The sequence below is a fragment of the Tasmannia lanceolata genome, unplaced genomic scaffold, assembly GCF_043159265.1.
Source record: "Tasmannia lanceolata isolate RefF3 unplaced genomic scaffold, GAP_Taslan_0.1 ptg000002l, whole genome shotgun sequence".
Classification (NCBI taxonomy): domain Eukaryota; kingdom Viridiplantae; phylum Streptophyta; class Magnoliopsida; order Canellales; family Winteraceae; genus Tasmannia; species Tasmannia lanceolata.
Genome location: NW_027518679.1, coordinates 49,960,506 through 49,982,459, shown reverse-complemented (window position 1 = coordinate 49,982,459; position 21,954 = coordinate 49,960,506). Strand labels below are relative to the sequence as shown.

At 36.6% G+C, this 21,954-nt stretch overlaps 2 protein-coding genes across 3 annotated transcripts in view; one reads left to right on the top strand and one right to left on the bottom strand.

Moving 5' to 3' along the window:
• The first annotated feature begins 1,654 nt into the window (after positions 1-1,654).
• LOC143877098 (GroES-like zinc-binding alcohol dehydrogenase family protein) lies at positions 1,655-7,782 on the top strand. Its single transcript, XM_077378867.1, has 6 exons — positions 1,655-1,861; positions 2,268-2,335; positions 3,957-4,193; positions 5,543-5,833; positions 7,147-7,334; positions 7,472-7,782. Exons 1-6 carry the CDS (start codon positions 1,768-1,770, stop codon positions 7,662-7,664), a joined length of 1,071 nt encoding a protein of 356 aa, XP_077234982.1. The 5' UTR covers positions 1,655-1,767; the 3' UTR covers positions 7,665-7,782.
• Positions 7,783-11,061: 3,279 nt separating this feature from the next.
• The window catches only part of NRPD1A (nuclear RNA polymerase D1A), a 34,665-nt gene continuing 23,772 nt past the window's right edge, over positions 11,062-21,954 (bottom strand). The window contains exons 17-19 of one of the 2 annotated variants that reach the window (XM_077378818.1): positions 18,985-19,289; positions 12,746-12,857; positions 11,062-11,645 (exon numbers count right to left, since the gene is read on the bottom strand). In XM_077378818.1, coding sequence (XP_077234933.1) covers positions 11,478-11,645; positions 12,746-12,857; positions 18,985-19,289 — 585 coding nt within the window. In that variant the 3' untranslated portion in view covers positions 11,062-11,477. Of the gene's footprint in view, positions 11,646-12,745; positions 12,858-18,984; positions 19,290-19,923; positions 21,421-21,954 lie in introns of those variants that run through there. The other variant, XM_077378825.1, reaches the window with a different exon arrangement.

The window sequence follows — 21,954 nt, the reverse complement described above, 5'->3', positions numbered from 1 at the left end:
ATTAAATCAATTATTGGTGTGCGAACTGGTTCTGAGTAGAAGTGACCCAGACTCGCGGGTCCACATGGCCCGCCCGCAATTTAAGGGTCCGGGTCACTAAATTGGTGACCCATTGAAATTTGACCCGGCCCGTATAGGTTCCAACAAAAATGGGCTGGGCCGGGTTGACCTGCGGGTCCTATAAAAACCCAAATAATTGAGATTTTATATGGTGTAAGCCCTTATAGTCCCATATTTTTCATAAGGTACTGTACAGACCACATCATAGGATGATCTAAACCGTCCATGTGATGAAACAAAACGTAAATAGGTTGTGCCCCAAAAATCATTTTCCTATGATTCTAGCCCTCCGATCATAGAGGTTTCCATAAATAATAATATGCAATTCCTCCATAGATCAGAGAGCTAGGATCATCCTATGGAAATGATTTTTTGGGCACAACCTATTTACGTTATGGCCCATCACATGCACGGTTTGGATCATCCTACTATAGTGTGGGGGGAAAAACTGGGTGACCTGCGGGTCCACCCGGCCCGTACGGGTGGGCCGGGGTAGACCTGGCAAACCGGTAACCCGCGCGGGTACGGGTAAGAAATACTGGCACGGGTATGGGTAGCCTTTCATTAACCTGAAACCCACCCGGACGGGTACGGGTATACCCGCGGCTAACCCGGCAAATTTAAAGAAGAAATTATATATATATTTACCAAAAGAAATTATATGATGAATGGGTGTATGAACACATAAAGGTGGTACGATGGATTTACAAGCCTTGATATTTAATCCAACCTGTTGGATCAAATACCAAGGATGGGATGATGAGTACATGTTTATACGCCCATTGATCATACAATTTTTCATTTACTTTAACAAGTGTTTGTTTTGGTACAACCAAAGATACCAGTCACAGTTTGATTGCTTTGACTTGTTTTGTTGGCCCACCCACATAGTCTATTTTTTACTGTTTAGTAGGTAGGCCTTAAGAATAAAAAGTTGAAAACCGAATGGCGGGTAACCCGCGGGCACCAACGCCAGACCCACCCGCGGGTCACGGGTACGAGTTGGGTGCAGGTATTTTTTTCGCGGGTAATGAAATTGGTACCATACCCCTGCGGGCCGGGTGTACCCGCAGGTACAGGTCCCATTTTGCCAGGTCTAGGCCGGGGTACGGGTCAAGTCATTTTTGACCTGTAAGATTCCGGGTCATTTGTGACCTGGCCCGTACCACCCGGACTAGGGCCCACCCGTTTGCCAGGTCTAGTTCTGAGCTCACAATCTAAAAATGAACAAGGCCTTAATTTTGAGTCTAACAATATCTCTTTTGCACTCAAAAATCAATTCTCAGAATCCAAAACGAACAGGGTGTTAGTTTTGATTATTTTAAGATCTCACGGTTGGATCGTTTAGGTAGGAGATTAGGCAAGTCGGTTAGATGAGGTAACGTAGATAGAGTAGATCAGGCAACATTAGATAGTTATCCGGATCGAGTGGAGATTTTTATTCGAGTTTATCTCGTGAAAGTTTGTACTTATTCTAAAGATGACCATGGAACTTATTCTAAAGATGACCATGGAAAGAGGCACCAGGACACTCCATATGACAATTGGATATGTTCAAAAGGAGAAAATCCAAGTATAAATTTAACTCTCTCTCTCTCTCTCTCTCTCTCTCTCTCTCTCTCTCCAGGACCATACTTCCTTGATACTGTTTTTTCCACACCTCTCTCTTTCTGTATCAGTTTAGTTGGAAAAAAACCCAAGAAAATAATGGGGAAAGGAGGAGATGATGAAGAGAACATGGCAGCTTGGCTTGTAGCTGTTAATACCCTCAAAATACAACCCTTCAAACTCCCACCTCTTGGTATGTATATTTCTCTTCTCTCTTTTTCTATCTTGTTTTCGTCTCTTTAGTGCTTATTTTTCGTTGATCACTCTTTTCTTATGCTTGTTATGTGCCTCTCTCTCTCTCTCTCTCTCTCTCTCTCTCTCTCTCTCTCTCTCTCTCTCTCTCTCTCTCTGTGTGCAAGAAATTAAAGTAATATCATTATAAGTTAAAGGTAACTCTGGTGGTACAAATTACTTTTTGTTTAAAACAGCAAATTATGGAAAAAAATTCTTTACCAAACTTCTCAAAAAAAAATCTTGAAATTCAAACAAGGCAAGGGAAAATAATCCTATTTTCTTTTTATTTTTCTTGTTTTTTAATTTCTCACGCCTACCACTTGTTCTTTAATAATGATTTAGTGGGTTCTACACTTTTTTTTAAGGCCCCCATGAAGTGAGGGTTCGGATGAAGGCAGTGGGTATCTGTGGAAGTGATGTTCATTATCTCAAGGTAAAATATTTTTTCTCAAGTCTTGGTGGTAACTATTTTTTTAAAATAGATGGCTATGTTCTTTTATCTTGAACTATATTGGCTTTAACCTAATCCAACATAGAGCCCTCAATTTTCTGGTTAAGACCCAACTGTTCTTACAATTTAATGATTCATCTGTTGAAGGATTTATGAGGGTTCTTCCTAAGTTCCTATATTTTCAGTGAAAATTTCATTTTCAGTAATAGCAATAAGGATAATATAAATTCTATAACTAATTTCATTTGGGATTACAATCCCATATGTATAAGTCAGAGACTCCCAATATCCTAAACTTCACCCATCATATTACTTTTGCAAACAATAGTAAAAATCCTAAAACTGTGTTAAAATAATGAACTCAAAAAACCTCAAAATTGTTTAAGATCCAAACTTACTAAAAATAGTAAAATAAATAAAAAAAAGTGAGATATCTACATATTTTTCGGCTTTTTTCTGGATGATCTATGGTGGATCGTGCCCTTGTAGAGTTCACCGAGATAATTCTAACTATATATCACAAGCCCCTATCCAATAGTCAGATTAAAAGTTATGGTTTTTTGAAGTTTTAACCCTCTGAATTGCCTTTTATTTATATGCACATTTATAAGCTGCAGAACAACTTGTTCTATGTTAGATTTACTGTTATTCTTTTAAAAAACTTGGCACTTCAACTTGGATTCAATGAGGGCTTGAGTTCATGTTATTTAGGCCCTGTTTTGATTGCAAGAAAAACATTTCTTGAGGAATTTTTTCTTGGGAATTTTTTATTTCACAATTTAGAGGGAAATGATATGACTATGCAGTATATAGAGAATTATCATAATAAAATGAATGTCCTGCGATGGTTGAGGTGTAATTTTTCACATGTAATAAAAAAAATTGGAAAGGTAGGAAATTCTGGAAAAAAATTCTACTCCAAAATTTTCTGAAAAATTCCTACAATCCAAACAGGTCCTTAACGCATTCATGTAATTTTTGTTCCAACTGTACATAGCACAAGCCTCCATACAACAGTCGGATTAAAAGTTATGGTCATTTGTAGTTTTAGACCCTCCATATTGCCTTGTTTTATCTGCACATTTATAAACTACAGAACAGCTTGTTCTATGTCAGGTTTCTTCATATTCTTTTAAAAAACTGGAAAACTCAACTTGGATACAATGAGGGCTTCAGTTCAATTGTATTCAATGCATTTGTGCAATTTTTGTTTTTCCTGGTTTAAGAGAACTGGCTTCCCATTTGACTTCACCAGTACCTTGATTGAGTCGAGTTTACTTGGCAAATGTTTTGAGTACTTGATTGAGTCTTATAACAGTGTTGGTGATGCATATTTTTTTTCTTTTTTGAAATAGATACCACTATTAAATTTCATTAATAAAAATGAGAATTACAAGTTCACTTCGGAGGGGAGTGATTACCCCTCAAAGAAAGAGTTACTAGAAGCGCCCAATTTGGCTAGGAAATCCGCCAAATCGTTGACACTTCTAGGAATAAGAAAAAAAGAGAACCCTCAATATAAACACACATCTTTAATCTGATTGATGACATTGCCAAGTCTCTATGAACCATCATTGATTCCTTTGGTGATTCTTTGTGGCAGCACATGCGATGTGCGGATTTCATTGTCAAAGAACCCATGGTAATTGGTCATGAGTGTGCGGGGATTATAGAAGAGGTTGGCAGTGAGGTAAAGACTTTGGTTGCAGGTGACCGTGTAGCTTTAGAGCCCGGAATCAGCTGCTGGCACTGCGATCATTGCAAAGGTGGTCGATACAATCTGTGCCCAGAGATGAAGTTTTTTGCAACACCTCCATTTCATGGTTCTCTTGCCAATCAGGTTACTCCACATTCAAAAACTTCATACTAATTGAGCTCTAACAGTTGCTTCAATTCTGAACTACAAGAACCTTTGTTTCGTTGATGATTGTTATTTCCCATGTGTATATGTTTTCCGTGTTTACGAGGCTACGATTATAGATATCAATTTTTGTTAAAATGTGAATCTTAACTGGTTATTTATACAAATTTCATCCCACTACTGTTATGTCTGCTTGGTAATTAAGAGACAAATTCTCTCAGTCCATGTTTGGATACCTCATGTTTTTGTATTTGGATTTGGATTTGAGTTTTGGATACAAAATACATCAATCATCCTCATGCTCATGTTGTACGAGAGAGGGAGGGAGGGATGGGCGTTTTGTTGTTGCTGCAGCAAGGTCGAGAAGCAGTGAGGGTGAAGGTAATTGCCACAAATATGGATTTCCAAATAATGTCTCGCAGAAAAGATTTGAAAAACAGATTTTTTTTTCACTGTTGTAGCTGATTTGGAAATCGAAGGATCCGATCCAGTTCCAAATCTCAACTGCAAATGTGAGAAATCCAAATCTAAATATTGTGGGTATCCAAACGTGGCCTTCAGGAAATAAAAAAAATATCCAGACATTTACATCCAGTCACCCCCTGATACATGTGTTACAACTGTGCTATGGCTATGCTTTCCCTGTATACAATACATCATTTACAAGCATTGCCAGATGGGAACAATTAGAAAAAACTTGTGTATATGGTGCACAACACAGCTGTTATTATATGTATACATGTAGATTAGGATCTTAGTTACAATGTTCAGATTCGGGAATAATTCGGGAAATCAAATGTACAAAAAATTCGGTAACATCTGGGAAGAGTTAAGTAAAAAATATTGGGAAAAAGGACAAGTGCTATTCTATTCACAATACATTTTTCATTTTCTAAAAAGAAACAACAAAAAAACACAGAAGGATTGTTTAGTGCATGTGTTTGCTAGACGATTATGTGTGTTTACGACATTATCTCTCAATAATTTTTAATTTCTGGTGATATTTACAGATAGTACATCCAAAATTTATAGTAATAAAATTTATTTTTTCATTTGGAAAGTTCAGGTTTAATTCAGAAATTTGATTTAATTTTTTGAATTATTCGAGATTTTTTTGTGTTCAAAACAGGGCATACAAAATTTGGGTTTTTTTTCCAAAATGTTTTCAATTATTCCGAGATTTTTGTAACTATGCATAAGACTGGTATTTATGTATTGTATATTTGTATGTCCATTGTATTCTGGTAGAGTACATTGTTTCTTTATTCTGTATAGCTGTTATAAGCAGTGATAATGAGTCATTTTTTCTTTTAATTCTCCTGTATCAGGTGGTGCATCCCGCCGATTTGTGTTTTAAGCTGCCTGATAATGTGAGCCTGGAGGAAGGTGCAATGTGCGAGCCCCTTAGTGTGGGGATCCATGCTTGCCGTCGTGCTGGTGTGGGCCCGGAGACAAATGTGGTGATAATGGGAGCTGGTCCCATTGGCCTCGTTACTATGCTTTCAGCTCGTGCTTTCGGAGCCCCTAGAATCGTTATAGTGGATGTTGATGACAGCCGTTTATCAGTAGCAAAGGCCCTTGGTGTGGATCACTTTGTTAAAGTTTCTACAAATATTCAGGTTTTACCTAGTGTACCTTTCTCCTTCCATGTTAACACTATTTATACTTCAGTGAGAAATGTTTCCTGTTCAAAGTTACCCGCCGCCACCCAAAAGACTAGTTATAATTTGTCATAAGTTCTTGCAGGAAGCTGAATATTAGTTGTTACTAGACCCCTCTTGTTGCTACAATCAAGGTTTTGAATTTCAGTTTCGGTTGCCATGTAAACTGAAACGTTTCGGTTTCAGTTAGAAATTCAGTGAAAATACTGTAAAATCACGAAAACGCATGAAAACATATGCAAGTGGTGAAATTTTAAGATGAAACTTTAGGAAATGCTAGAATAAGAACAAATACACACAGACACCATCATATAAAGAAGATAGTCATTTATGATGTTTTAGTCTCAGTATGCATTTCGGTGGATTTGAAAACAGAAATGTTTCATATCAGTTCCGGTGAAAATTTAAAACCATGGGTGCAATAACATGTGTTTTGCTGTTATGTAGTAGTCTTGTGTTCAAGTCTTGGTCATATTGTAGTTCATATGTAAAATAGAAGAATAACAACCAGTAGTTGAAAACAAAACTTATGATTTCTTGCATGGTTTTTCTTGTAATATAATTTGCCTCTATTGTCTAATTGAAGATCAGATTATATTTTGGAACTGTCTTACATTGCTGTAGATTTTTTTAAACTGCAGTCTAGTGCATATGTAGTTTATTCTCTTTGCCATTTCAGATCCACCGCATAGCTTACTTCTTTCTACTGTATTTCAAGATAATCTAGTTTCATCACATATGACACCATTTACACCTTCAAACTACAAGTACTCCTATTCGTGGTTTTAAATTTCAGCCGAAAGACCAAAACATTTTGTTTCAGCTGCTACCGAAACGAAATCCGCTTGGATTCAGAATCCAAGATTTCATCTGAAAATTTGGAATTTTGCCCGAAATCTCAGGATTTCAATAATGTTTCGGTTGAACTATATGAAACATGCAACTTTTCAGTTAAAAAACAAAGACATTTCGACAGACACCCTAGCAAAAATTAACTCCACTCGCATAAAAGAGAAGATCCACACGTGATTCCTTTAAAATATTTCTAAAAAGGACAAAAATAAAAAGAATAATCAGTGGTGAAGAATCTTGCTTGGATTTCGGCTGTGATTTTGTACCGAAATGTTTTCATGATTTTACAAGATTTCAGTCAAGATTTCATCGTTTATGACCAAAACCGAAACCAAAATTTAAAACTGTGCTCCAGCTAAATGCCTTTGTCAATCTTGAATAAATTTCTTACTCATAGATGATGACTAATGTACGGTCAGGATATAGATGATGAAGTAGTTCAAATTCAGAAAGCTATGGGGACTGGAGTAGACGTTGCCTTTGATTGTGTGGGTTTTAACAAAACCATGTCGACAGCTCTGAGGACTACCCGTGCTGGTGGGAAAGTTTGCCTTGTAGGAATGGGTCATGATGAGATGACCGTCCCTCTTACCGCAGCTGCTGCAAGGTATTTGATTTCCATGGTTTTCTTTTTTGCCACAATAAGCCTCACCCTTATAACATTAGTAGACTTGTTGCTTACTTTTGTTCTGTAATTGGGTCAGTATGTTGATTCTGTTTAGTTATTTGGTTTGCTGATTGCAGAGAGGTTGACATTGTGGGTATATTTCGGTATAAGAACACTTGGCCTCTTTGCCTTGAGTTTTTGAGCAGTGGAAAGATCGACGTCAAGCCTCTTATAACACACAGGTTTGGGTTCTCTCAGGGAGAGGTAGAAGCGGCATTTGAAACCAGCGCTCGTGGTGGGAATGCGATTAAGGTTATGTTTAATCTTTAAACTGGTTTATGTGTCAATGTTAATAAGACTGGTAGAATTTTGGGTTTATGGGAAGATGTTTTAATGAGAATATTAAAAGAAAAATAAAGTCATATGTTTCTTGTTTCTCCAAAGAAAATGAGTTGCTTGGCTTGGATACCACTCGTGGTAAGTTATTAATGTTTTAAAGTCCTTAAAACACACAGGAAGGAGCTCTTCTATGGAACTTTTCTTTCTAGAATTCTTGTATTCATTGTCTATTAGTTGTTTATAGGGGAAAGATGATCTTGTCTTCTTTCACAGGGAAAGAGCCTTGTATTAATTTCCATGTCCATCTGATCATGTGTTCTTACATTCACGAGAGAAGAGAGCACCACTAGGACAGATCGAAATAGTAGTAATCAGTTCAAGGTCCGATTGTGACTTGTGAGGTTCTGAAACCATGTTAATGTCTGAATATAGGATGAGAATAGGGAGAAAACTAATGCCAACTTGGGTTTCTTTTGATTTTATTTATAGATACCATTAACAAGAAGTTTACATAAAACATAACTAACTATAACTGTTTGTGTTTAAATTTCAAAATATTTAACTAAAAATAACTTCCTAATCTACCACCATACTGATCCAACAGTCAGTTCTCTATGGATCTCATCTAATACATTCTAACATGTTGATCATTGACGCCATGTGTCTTTCGATGTAAAATGGGTGTAAAACAAATTTTACTCCCATTTTTTAAGTGGAAAAATAGGCATAAATTTTACCCCACTTTTGGTTGATCCATGCTGTCCGCTTCTGGGCCCTGCCTAGGATCTTGAACGCTCGAAATCAACTTTTCCTTGAGCTCTTTGAATGGACGGTTGAGATCATCTCGATCAATATGCTTTTTGACCAATCTAGTGTCCAAGGTGGGACCCACCCGGATGGACTTGCTTCATTGCACTACAAAAGGTTGAGCTCACTCCAGCATTCCTCCAGCATTCCTAAAGTGCAAACAAGTTTTGAAGTCTTGGCTTGGGGGCGTGGAAGTCCATTTTCTCACTTCATAATATTTTCACTCAGGGGATTATATTTAGCGTGGGGGATGGGAAGAGTGGGGTTTGGAGTGATAGATGGTTAGGTATTAGGAAAAATTGCCAGTGGGGGACACCAAAATACAAGAATTGTGAACGGGGGACACAGTTTTGAAACATTGTTAGCGAGGGACAAAATGGGGGTTATCAACCCTCTAAACGGGGTTATCAAATTCTCAAAAAGGGAGTTATCAACCCTCCTTAACAATTTTTCAAAATTGTGTTCCACGTTCACAATTCTTGTATTTTGGTGTGTCCCCATTGGCAATTTTTCCTAGGCATTATACCATTGTCCCATGAATTTCCGAGCCTCTTTAGGATTGTAGGGAATAAAAATGTAAGGGTATCTGAGTGCTTCAAAATGGTGGAGGGAAGGGTGGTGTGGAGACTAGAATTGTCTAGAAACTATATGTTATACCAACCTTCTTTGCAGATTGGAGTACTGAGGAAATCAGCCTGACTGAAGACTATGGGCACCCGAATCAAGCGGTGTTTTCTCAGTAAAATCACTTTTTTCATTTCTTGGGTGATCCTCACATCTTTTCATCCATTGCAGAATGGCTTCATCCATTTGGAGTCAAATTCTCAAATGGTTTGGGGTTGATTGGGTTTTCTCTTATTCGATCCAAGACTTATCGAGGAGTTGGAGAATAACGGGTTTCGTTTCTCTTGGTCTAAAGGCATGGCATGTCACACCTTTTGCTGTCATCTAGATTATTTGGAAGGAGAGGAATTTTCGAAGACAAATGCTCCTCTCTCCTGCGAATAGTTTGGAATAAGAAATTTACAGTGGTTCATTTGGCTCTACAACAACACTCCTTTTTAGGACTCTCGACGGACATTGTGATAAGGAATTGGGATACGATTTTGAAAGGTAGTGCTCCTAAAGCTAAAGTGGTAGCGAAGTGGAAACCACCTCCTCCTACAAATGTCATCAAACTCAATGTCGATGGTTGCTCCCATGGCAACCCAGGCATGGCAGTCATAGGCGGTGTTTCTAGGAATTCTTTGGGCAACATCATCTATTCTTTTGCTGGACCTATTCGAATTGGAGATTCTATGCCGAGCTTCGTGCTCTCCACAAAGGATTGTCTATCTTTATTATCCGGATGGAAGGAAGGTTGGAAGTGGAGAGCGACTCTTCAAATACAGTCTTGTGGGCTAAGTCCGTGGAGACTCGCCAATTTATTGGATGAGATAAAAGATCTTTGTGTGCATATGGTTCTATTTCTTTTTCTCGCGTACCAACAATTTGGTCGACCGTCCTGTCAAGTTAGAAGCTTCTAGTAATCTTTATTTTTGGGGAATCTTTACACCCGAAGTGCACTTGTAATCCATCCTTGTTATTTTAATCAATCGTTAACTTTATCAACAACAAAAAAAACGAGTTTTAAAAGGCCAATACAGTCTCTAAACGACTGAAGCATTCTTCAAAAGAAAATTAGTTGAGATATTAAGAGAAAGGATACTGTGGAGAAGCCTAAATATGGGAAGCGCACGAAAAGCCTGTCCTGTGTCTTGGACCCACTCATATGACATTAGCATGATCTTGACCCTTCAATTGGTAGGCCCTATGGATGACCCAACTGTCAGATAAATGCTTGGAAATGGAAGATTAAGAGAAAATGAGCAACGATCCACAATGAAGTTTTGTAATCGAATGGCAAGAGATGTTTGAACAAAGGACTTTTCATTTCATGACATCTATAGTTGTGGGCCCTTGATGAAAGGTCTGGATTGCACCGACTTCATAAGGGTGGGCCCAGTTCAAGTGTCATGCCTTCTCATTATATCATTCTCCCATGCCTTAATAGTAAGCAAAACTATAATTTTTAATTGGGAAATTCACCTATTGCACTATGAGAAGCTCTTGTTATGGTAAGTCTCTGTCTTCTCTGCCATCTCCACAGTGGGATCATTCAATGTAAGGATTGGATTAAGTGGACATAATGTGTGGAACCCACATCAGGCTTTTCATGCTCTTCAGATAATATTATCTTCTCCTTGCATCATTCCCCTTCTGAAGCCTTTAGTAGCCTTTGTATGACCCTACAAAAGGCATTTTGTTTAGAAAAATCTAACAACCACCCGTACATAACTGTTTAACTGATAATGGTGCCATGGAACAAGAAAAGTGCATGGTGAAGCAAGCCCATTGAAAATTTGATGTAGAACCCCATTGGCATATGAAAGCAAACAAAGCTACATGTGATTTCAGCCTTAACCTGAGTCACAAAAATAAAATAAAATTTAAACCATTTAATTTTTTTCATTTGAATACTTGGGCCGATAATCAAAGGCCCAACCTCCAAACTGTTATAAGGTCAATCATACTTCCAAGGTGGAAAATAAAGCTTATATTGACAGATGAAATTCAACATACATCATGAGATTAGGCAAAATTGTTACAAAATTTGTGCCCCCCAAATGGTAGATGACTATCTCCTTTGTAAGGAAAAAGTGTTGCACATATCTGACTAGGAACAATAATCTAATTCTGGAGTCAAATGAAATCAGAAAAGCCTTAGAAGCCTCCATAACCAGAGCTCTGGAAGAATAATTTCATAGATCTTCATGTCCGGTGCTTGTGAAGATGCTGATTGCCTGAATTCAAATGCATAAATAAGGGTATAGCATATATGACCACATAAGTTAGCACCCAATTCTCCAAATGTACAACACCCCTCATAAGTATATATTTGCCAGAATGAATACTTTGCCTACAACTCTACAGTTCCTCCCTGAAAGAAGGAATAGATTACTTATGTCTTCTATAAAACATATTCTGAAACAAGGCTGCAACTTGAGGTGAAATTTGGTTTGCAGCACCAATGACACACTTTCGGTAGGAGAAATCTTCAGATGTTCCATCATTTCTGACCAAAATAAAACACCGGGATTCTGGGTATAATGGATTGTACCCAATCTGTCACAATATGAAAACAAAGCACGGCGATCCATCAGGCAAGAGCATAGAAGTGGATTTTCTGAATTTTACTTAATTCACAACTGATATCTTGTACCAGTATAATGCAAGAATTTTTCGTCTAGGTGAAATTAGAAAGAAGGGTGGAGAAATCTGATCAAAATGTGCTTTAAGGTAACATAAGATAAGCCAACTTAAAACATTTGTCATTACATACAAGAACCTGTCCAAAACAATAAAAGACTACACGAAAATAAGATAGGTTTAACCAAATATTTACATCCCAAGTAACAAGCAAATATAATCGATTCCCGCGTTCTACAGATTATATATCTCAAGTATTTACTAATCAACACCCCATGCCTATAAAATAAAGACTTCTTTAGGTAACTTTCCCTCAATGTATGAAGGATGAGTATGTATTTTTTATCAAATGAAAGAGTATCCGAATGAGATCAGCTATTTGTTGCCACTGAGAGTATCTGAATGGAAATTATTAATTAATTGTTTTTTTTTTGTCCCAGATTTTGGCTGAAAATTCAGTTTCGGCCAAAATTTAAATCCATGCACACAGGCAGTGCGCGCCATGGCCGTGTACTTAGCCATGGCAGTGTACTTAGCCTTTGCGCTAGATCTAGCAACTACACTCTGCTCTTACTTTTCTAAGTTACGATGCACTGATAAAAATTATACTAAACACAAGAAAATAAATTTTTTTTTTAAATGAACACAAGAAAATAAATTAACCCCAACAACTTGAATACATGACATTTGGGTTCTTAATGCAGTCACATGGTAAAAAAAAATCTATGTAATTTTATGATGACAATTATAGTGATTTTCGATGGCGAGGTACATGTCAATTCTTGACTAACCAACTACTGAATTTTGTCGTGTGATTTTTTTTTCAAAACTACTTATCATAATTTGAAATTGAGCAGCCCAAGAGAAATCTTCCATCAAAGACTCTATATGTTCATGAAGAAAATTCAATGAAAAATAGAAGAATAATAAAAAGAGTAATCTTAGGACCAAGAATTCTTCTCCCATGAATGTAAAACTATCATTTTCTTTCATACTTCTAATGTTTTTTGTGTTACCTTTATTTCTTGAGGTCCCGTTCCCATCTTTGCATTTCTTCTCGGATGGAAAAGCAAGGCATTCATCAAAACAGATTTGTCATCACCATTTAGATAGTCATTTAGTTTGTACCTACACACTCAAGGCAGCTCTAACTTTAGCTACTTCAAAAAATTATTAATACATGAAACACAGAATGCTACTGATAATATGTGAGAGAAGATCCTCAGAGTATACCTACTCAAGAAGATTCATAAAACAAACTCCACGTAATGGGAAAATGAAGGCATTAAAAATGTTATATTTCATGATTATTTCAAGCATATATCTATTTCATATATTTTAGTTCTTGTTACTCAAATATAGGAGAATTGTGGCGGTAGTAGCCTAAATTTATATATAACTCAATTACTACACAATTGTAACATGAAAATAATTCATATCAAACCTTTCATGATATTAGAGGTAGTCTCTTACTAAGAGCTTCCTAAGACCAAGCAATGAACATTAATATGTACAGAAGAACATCATTGTGATTCGTACAAGTTCTCAAGTAATTCCTTGCTATTTAGGTAAACAATTTTGACCATCAATCATGTCATAAACCATATAGAAGCCAGTCATAATCCTCAACTCAGTAACACCATTTCTTTTCTTTGGCATATCCGTCAAAACATCTTTTATCGCACTAGTATTCTGGCAAGAAGTGATAATTGGAAACGAGGTCAGTCCAATAGTTTTGCTGGCTTCATTTTAGCCAGTGATTTCTCCTTGCTCCACATCCTCCTTATTATCCAACGAAAAAGAAAAAAAGAAGTCGCCTCCCTATAGGATCTTGTAGTGACCCTGTTGAATCTCCCATCAATTTTTTTTAACTTCATTACCAAGAACATAAAAAAAAACCATGTACAATATAACTTGCAATCACGGTCCTTTGCAAATGCATAACTCTGTCAGTTTCTGCATACAACTAAGGTTTCATATTTCGGTTTCGGTCACCACAAAAATGTAAACATGTCATTTTTGTTGGAAATTTCGGAGGAAATCCAGTGAAATCACGGAAACGTATAGAAACATATGCAAATGATGAAAATATAAGATGAAACTTTAGAAAATGTTAGAGTAAGCACGAATATACATTTAGAAATCATCACACAAGCAAGACAAGCATCCATAATAATTTAACAACATCGAATACCAATTGACAGTGCATGTCTAATAATTCAAGCATACCATTTCACACGTAATTCATATAAATATTTATATATAATAAATACACAACATTTCACATGTAATTCATACCAATGTAATTATGTAACATATACTAGTATATTACACTAACTCAACTCAACTCAACTAAGCCTTTTTTTTCTATTACACTAAATGGAAGAAAAACCTTTTTAATTAAAAAAATAGAAAATAGTGAGAGAGTCTAATATATATATTTAGCCATTCAAATATATATGTGTGTGTGTGTGTGTGTGTGTGCGCGCGCAATATATTTTATGCATAACAGAGCTTGGGTAAATCTGCACAAGCATTGATTTTGTTAATCTTTTTGAAAGCTAGATGATTGTTTTCAACAAAAAAATATGAAACATTAGTTATATTATTTATAAAATACTACATATAAATAGTATGAATTGTGCTATATATATATATAAAAATATATACACACACACACACACACACACACACGGAAAAGTGTTGCTACTCAGTCTTGTAGCTAAGCTTATCTACTCGGTCGGGTTAAAGTTAAATAGAGTGGGGGCCCACATTGTTTGGGTGATCCAAACCATTCATTTGAAAGTCCCTTACCTAGATAGGGTGTCCACAAAAAATCAGACCCATAGGATGATCCTACCCCATCCAACAATGGAGGTTCCCATTTTTCCCTCCACTGTTGGATGGGGTAGGATCATCCTATGGGTCTGATTTTTTGTGGACACCCTATCTAGGTAAGGGACTTTCAAATGAATAGTTTGGATCACCCAAACAATGTGGGCCCCCACTGTATTTAACCCGACCGAGTAGCAACACTTTTCCGATATATATATATATGAGAAAACGGTTCCTACACATATGTGTAGAGAGTTCTCTACACACTAGCTTAAAATACAGTGAGGGCCCACATTGTTTGAATGATCCAAGCCATCCATTTTAAAGGCCCTCACATAGATAGGGTGTCTACAAAAAATCAAATCCATAGGATCATCCCTACCCTACGATTTGTGGAGGTAAAATGGATGTCTTTAAACCTTCACAAATTAGTCCAATTTTTGCCTCCACAGTTCGAATGGTTAGGATGATCCTATGGATCTGATTTTTTGTGGACACCCTATCTATGTGAGGGCCTTAAAAATGAATGGTTTGGATCACCCAAATAATGTGGCCCCCATTGTATTTTAAGCTAGTGTGTAGATAACTTTTCTACACATGTGTGTAGGAACCATTCTCTCATATATATATATATATATATAAAGAAAACGGTTTCTACACACATGTGTAGACAAGTTATCTACACACAAGCTTAAAATACAGTGGAGGGCATATTGTTTGGGTGATCCAAACCATTCGTTTGATTGGCCCTCACATAGATAGGGTGTCCATAAAAAGTCAGCTCCATAGGATCATCCCAACCCTACGATTTGTGGAGGTAAAATGGACGTGTACAAACCTTCACAAATTTGTCCATTTTTTGCCTCAACGGTTCGAAGGGTTAGGATGATCTTATGGAGCTGATTTTTTGTGGACACCCTATCTATATGAGGGCCAATCAAATGAATGGTTTGGATCACCCAAACAATGTGGGCCTCCACTGTATTTTAAGCTAGTGTGTAGATAACTTATCTACACGTGTGTAGAAACCGTTCTCTCATATATATATATATATATATATATATATATATATATATATATATATATATATATATATATGAGAAAAGTGTTTCTAAGCACGTGCTTAGGGAGCTCCCTAAGCACAAGCGGCGATCACTTTTTGTGGACCCCTAGAGGTGGACCCGCCATACGAACCAATCGGTGGCTTTTTAAGCCACTTGTGCTTAGGGAGCTCCCTAAGCACGTGCTTAGAAACACTTCTCTCTCTCTCTCTCTCTCTCTCTCTCTCTCTCTAAATGGTTTGTGTGCGGCTGCACAGATAAGCTATCTATGCATGGCTGCACAAACCATGGTGGGGGCCACATTTTTGGGGGGATCAAAGCATTCATTTGGAAGGCCCTTCCATGGATAGGGTGTGTACCAAAAATCAGCCATTTAGTATCATCCTAACCCTGCCATTTGTGGAGGGGAAAAATGGGCAGAAATAGTGTCTGTCCATTTTCCTCTCCAACTTTGATTGGGTTAGGATGATCCTATAGGGCTGATTTTTAGTACACACCCTATCCATGGAAGGGCCTTCCAAATGAATGCTTTGGATCCCCCAAAAAATGTGGCCCCCACTATGGTTTGTGTAGCCATGCACAGATAGCTTATCTGTGCAGCTGCACACAAACCATTTCCTCTATATATATATATATATATATATATATATATATATATATATATATTCTTGTGCATTCTCTTCTCTGAGCTCTTTAGGTATAAATTTTTTAATTTTCGAAAAAAAATTTCTTGTGCATTCTGATTTTTTATCTAAATAATATTTATAATTTTATAATATTTTCAACACAATAAATTAATTATTTTTAATACTAAAAAAATATTTTCTAGCATTATTGAAGTTTTTGCTTATGTTTCCATATGCTCCCGTGATTTTACAAGATTTTTCACCAAAATAATGTAATATATATAGGGAAATGATTTCAGAGCTCAAGTGTTTTGATAAACAAGCGCTCCACTTGTTTGTCGTGTAGTATTTAAAGGGTTTTAAGAGCCTTTTGAGAACCGTAACATCCTCTGACATCCCTTTAAATATCACACGACAAACAAGTGGAGTGCATGTTTATCAAAACACTTGAGCGCAGAAATCATTTCCCTATGTATAATTGGGATTTGATAGGGTCCATCGCAAAAGGCATTTCGCAGCCAGTCTGTTGCATGTCAGACTAGCCACTTTTGTCTTGACAGACCAGCCTCGAAATGCCTTTTGCGATGGACGCTAGCAATTCCCTATATAATTATATATTCTTCCATAGTCACATTGTAACTTTTCGATCAAAATGACCGAAACAAAATCGAAATGCAATGAATTGGCCAAAATTTCACACCAAAATGTTGTAATTGTAGAAACCGGTGCAATTTCATTTTGGGATTCATGGAAACCGAAATATTTCGGACGAATGGACATGCTTTTTGGTACCATGCATACAACTAGCAAGAAACAATAATTATTTTCCATGGTAATCAAGCCCAGCTATGATTACATACCACCATGTACAATGTTATCATTGGTTGCTTTCAAGCACTATCAATATCCTTCAATGAAGTGTTTCGGGAAACTTGGGTGAATTGTTTGTTAAGAAAATATATTTGTTGAAGACTAGACACAAAGAAGTGTGGAATCAACCCTCTTTTTCTTTACTTTTTCTATTTCGGTAGGTAAGCTGGGATACTTGTGGTCGTGAAATTAATTTCACTAGTAATTTAAAAAAGGTTGATCATAAATGCAACCCTATTTTAACTATGCCCCATCACCTCTTAATGTTTTGTGACTTTTATTCAATTATAAAACCACTACAAGGGGGCGACCCAAGTTCTCATGGCACAAGGAGTGCATTGCAGGCAGACCTTATGATTAAATTATTTCCAACCGACACCACAATTGTCCAAAGCTTCTTGTGCATTGGAAATACAATCTACTGGAAGGGCCTACCAATTGCAGAGTGTGCTAGGATCAGAGGTGACAAACTCCCACCTGTTAAGCTGATCATAATATTCAACGAGGTTGAATAATTTCAAGTGGGGGAGTTTGATGTCTTAGAGCCTATATTTTAATTTTGAAGTGCCATTTAGGAATTTTTTAAGTCTTTTTAAATCATGGGGGTAGTAGTCTTTCTTTATCAAAATTACATAAGTTCTTTGAGTTATAGCGTTTTACATAGGCCCCACCATGTATTATGAAATTTTAAGTTGGAAGAGACTCTTTAAGTCATTTGAGGGTATTTTTGTCCAAAATGGGTTTTTGTTTAAAGTTTTAGAACTTTCTAATTTTCTTTATTTTCTTATATGTGTGTAGCCTCATGGAACTTTTCTTTCATGCTTTGCAATGAGTAAATGAAGTTTCTACTCCTAAACCCATATCTTTCTTTTATCTTCTCCTCCTCTACTCCCCCCTTCCCCTCTGGGTTGAGTTTATAAGCCGACACCCCGTTATCCTTCCTACTTCTTACATCATTTTCTCCACCTCCCCTCTTTCTTCTCATATCCCTTTCTTTCTAGCCTCATTTAACATTTCCTTTCTTGTTCCCATTTCCTTCTCCACCCTTCCCGCTGTCTTCAATTTGTACACTGCAGGAGGTTCTATTTTTGTCTCAATGGGAGTTTCGGATGTGGTTTTAAATTTTTCTAATGAACAAACATTAAATTTTGAAACACCAGCTAATCAATCGTATCATGCTGCATTGGAAATAGTATTCTATTTTGGCTTATTTATTGCTTCAATCATGATCTCGATCTTTGTAAAAAATATTTTACAAAGATATTTTAGGTAAGACTTTGTAAAAAAAATATTTTACAAAGATTTAGCCCATCCTTTTATGGAAAAAATATTTCAGGTAAGACTTTGTAAGTTTTTTAGTAGGCAAATTTTTATCTGAAATAATATTTACCAAAAAGGCACTACCAAACTTGAAATTATTGATCAATGAAGAAACAATATCACCATTTTTGTTCAATAAGATACCAAAGTGGATGATTGACTCAATTCAATACTAGAAATAATTGAATAAACTTTTTGGGCTATCTTTCAAGTGCACGACTAAACCCTTCGATGGTAATGAGTAACATGCTAGAGAATTTATTTATGATAGATACTGCTATTAAGAAATTCAAGACTACAACAGCCCCATGGAAATTTTGTTTTTCAAAAAAAAAAAAAAAATCACTAAAATTTTTTCACCTTTTCCAAACATGCCTTTAATTCACAAGGTAGCCTACCCAAGATTTGTGACCATTGAAGTAAAATATAAACAATGGGAACATCCAGAATTTGATCCCTTGAAGAAACTCTTCAATAGCATCCCGTATAACACGGAATTGCACCCACGGAAAAGGGAGAGAGAGACACAGAAAATTTACTTACTTGTGCAATATGTCCTGTAACGAGAGACACATATCTACAATACTCGTAACTGGTTCTGCATTACATTCGTAATTCCTCCGTTTTATCGTACTATTATCATCGTATACATACGCCGAATTCCCTCCACATTTCTCAGAATTTTTTCCATAAGCACTAGCTTCCTTGAGTTCTACATCAACTTCACATGCGAAACTCTTGGAAAATTTATGAGCAATTGGTCCCTCAAGTCCTACACCATCTTCACGAGGAATCAATTGACTACACAACATCTCATAAATACCCACACGTTTAACAACATTCAGCTCCTGAAACATTGGAAAGAGTTAGAGACCACACCAATATGATACATCGTACTATCATAAATAATGAACAAATAAATCATTGCAAGTGGTGAAAGAATACAATTACATGTTAGGGCAGCCCTTCCAAAAGATGGTGATGTCGAGCAGATTAAAGTCTCCAACAGAGAAATTCAAACATTATCTAATTTTCATTGTACATAAGCATGGCAAGGACAACACACAATTTTGGTCCAATGACATATACAATATTTTTTACTCCTTAGTTGCAAGATAAAGCTGATGTAATGTAGAATATAATCCATATTCAAGAAAAACTTTCAATGTGGAAGAAGTCCTGTGGTTTCTTTGAACAATTTGGCATTAACTTCGGCCAAGAAAATGACACAAGACCCAAGACGAACCAAAACTATGCAACAAGTAAAAGCCTAACCAAAAGCAAAAACTATACATTAGGCATTAACCAAAATCTACAAGATGATCTCTGACGATGTTATGGGTATCCTTCTTTCGGCATCATTTCCCAACAGAAAGAATACGTGCAATTTTCACATAACTAAGTTTGTTGGAGTTACATATCACACATAGATAGGGAGAAAGCAGGATAAATGAATTCCTTTCAAATGATTTAGATGCATACATGCTCGAAATCAATCTCCTGTAGCCACCAGAATTTTGTCCAAATATTAAGTGATGCCTGGTGAAAGCACTCGAGCGTTGCAAAGGCAAAACTGTCCCCATACCGTCCTTCCTTCACTGCCTAGGTGAGATAGCTGAGCGACCAAATAGAATCTTAAGTCAATCTTCTCGTCTTGTCGACGAGTGAGGTTGGGCCCTTTCTGTATACAATCAAAGCAAAGTTTTTTATTAATTTAATGCCCCGTAGGATTGGAGGTTTGGGCAAGAACGAGAATCCCCTCCCCTGATCCCCCTATTTCCCTTCTCTCTCATCTGAGTCAGAGATAGTATTAAGACCTTCACATCTTGACGAATCACGTAAGGCTAACTGGCCTATATTAAGAAATGGGATTTGCTAAGCTCCATGGCAAAAGGCTTTTCGCGGCTGGTCTGTTGCGCGTCAGACCAGCCACCTCGTGAATGGAGACAAAGGCTGTTGTCTTCATTAATGAGGTGGCTGGTCTGATGTGAGACAGACCAGCCACGAAAACCCTTTTGCGATGGACGCTAGCAATTCCCTTAAGAAATATGAGAAGCTTAGGTATTTAGAGGGAATGGTAACAAGATATTCCTATTCATATACCAATGCTACTTTCTACAAACAGCCCTTACTGAAAACTCCAATGTAGTATATTTCAAAAAACAAGGCGTGACATAGGTTCAGACAATAGATGGAAAATAATCCCAAATGTTAAGATAGTATTTGCCAAATATCTTATGTTTCTACTTATGATGAAAGTTAGGTTTCCTAGCATTCAAAAAGTTTCAAATTTCTAGTACGTCATGTCAATATTAGCAACTAATAAACTTATTAACTTCCACGATACTTATATGGTCTAGTTGACTTTCCTTTAACTTTACACTGAACTATGATACTCGGATACTTCTCGAGGCCCAACATATCATGTCCGAGAAGACACAATACCTGGATACTTCTATTGGTCAAATAATTGTCTTGCTTCAAACATATGCATGTATTCGCATGTTTTTACTTTTTGGTGTCTTATATTTGATATTTTAACTTTTTAGTACGTGAGTTTCACACAAGTGCTATTTTAAATTTATTATTAATTTCACCGTCTAAGTTAAAATCTAATTAATCTACGATATTCTACTTGTAGATATAGATATCTTATGTCTTATCTCATGGCATGTAATACCTGTGTCTTATCTCATGGCATGTAATACCTGTATCCGGATCCATGTCCTATATTTTGAAAAATAACGAGTTGTGTAATACCCTTGTCCATGTCCATATCCCTATCGGGGGTATCATAGATAATGCATGCCCATGGGAATTCTATTAAATAAACCTAAGATAGAGATCCTTGGCAAAAATCTTCCACTCAAAGTGCCACTCCCTCCCCAATAACCTCCAAGGTTTTACATTTCAGTTTTGGTTTCGGTCACCACGAGAACAGAAACGTTTCAATTTCGGTTGGAAATTTCAGTGGAAATCCTGCAAAATCACAGAAACCATCACATAAGCAAGACAACACAAACCATAATGGTTTAAAAACATTACTGATTAAAAACATAATGTAATTCATATAAATAAAGCATAAATACACACTTAGAAATCATCGCATAAGCAAGACAACAAACCATAATGGTTTAAAAACATCGAACACCTAGCAACCTGTACTGTCGAGCATGTCTGATAATTTAATACATACCAAATTTCACATGTAATTCATACAAATATTTATACATAATACATGCACCACATTTCGCAGCATGCAATTCATATAAATATAATTATGTAATACATAATGATATAGTATACCACTTTACACTTACAATTTGGTTTATGCATTCGGTCATTTCAATTTTGGTTTCTGTAGAGATGGAAACAGAAACATTTCGGTCGTTTCGTGTTGCTTTCGATGGAAATTTAAAACCATGATAACCTCTCATACCATGAACACCCCCCCCCCACCCCCCCCCACCCCCCACCCACCCACACTTCCATAGTTCCATCTACTGCTGACTT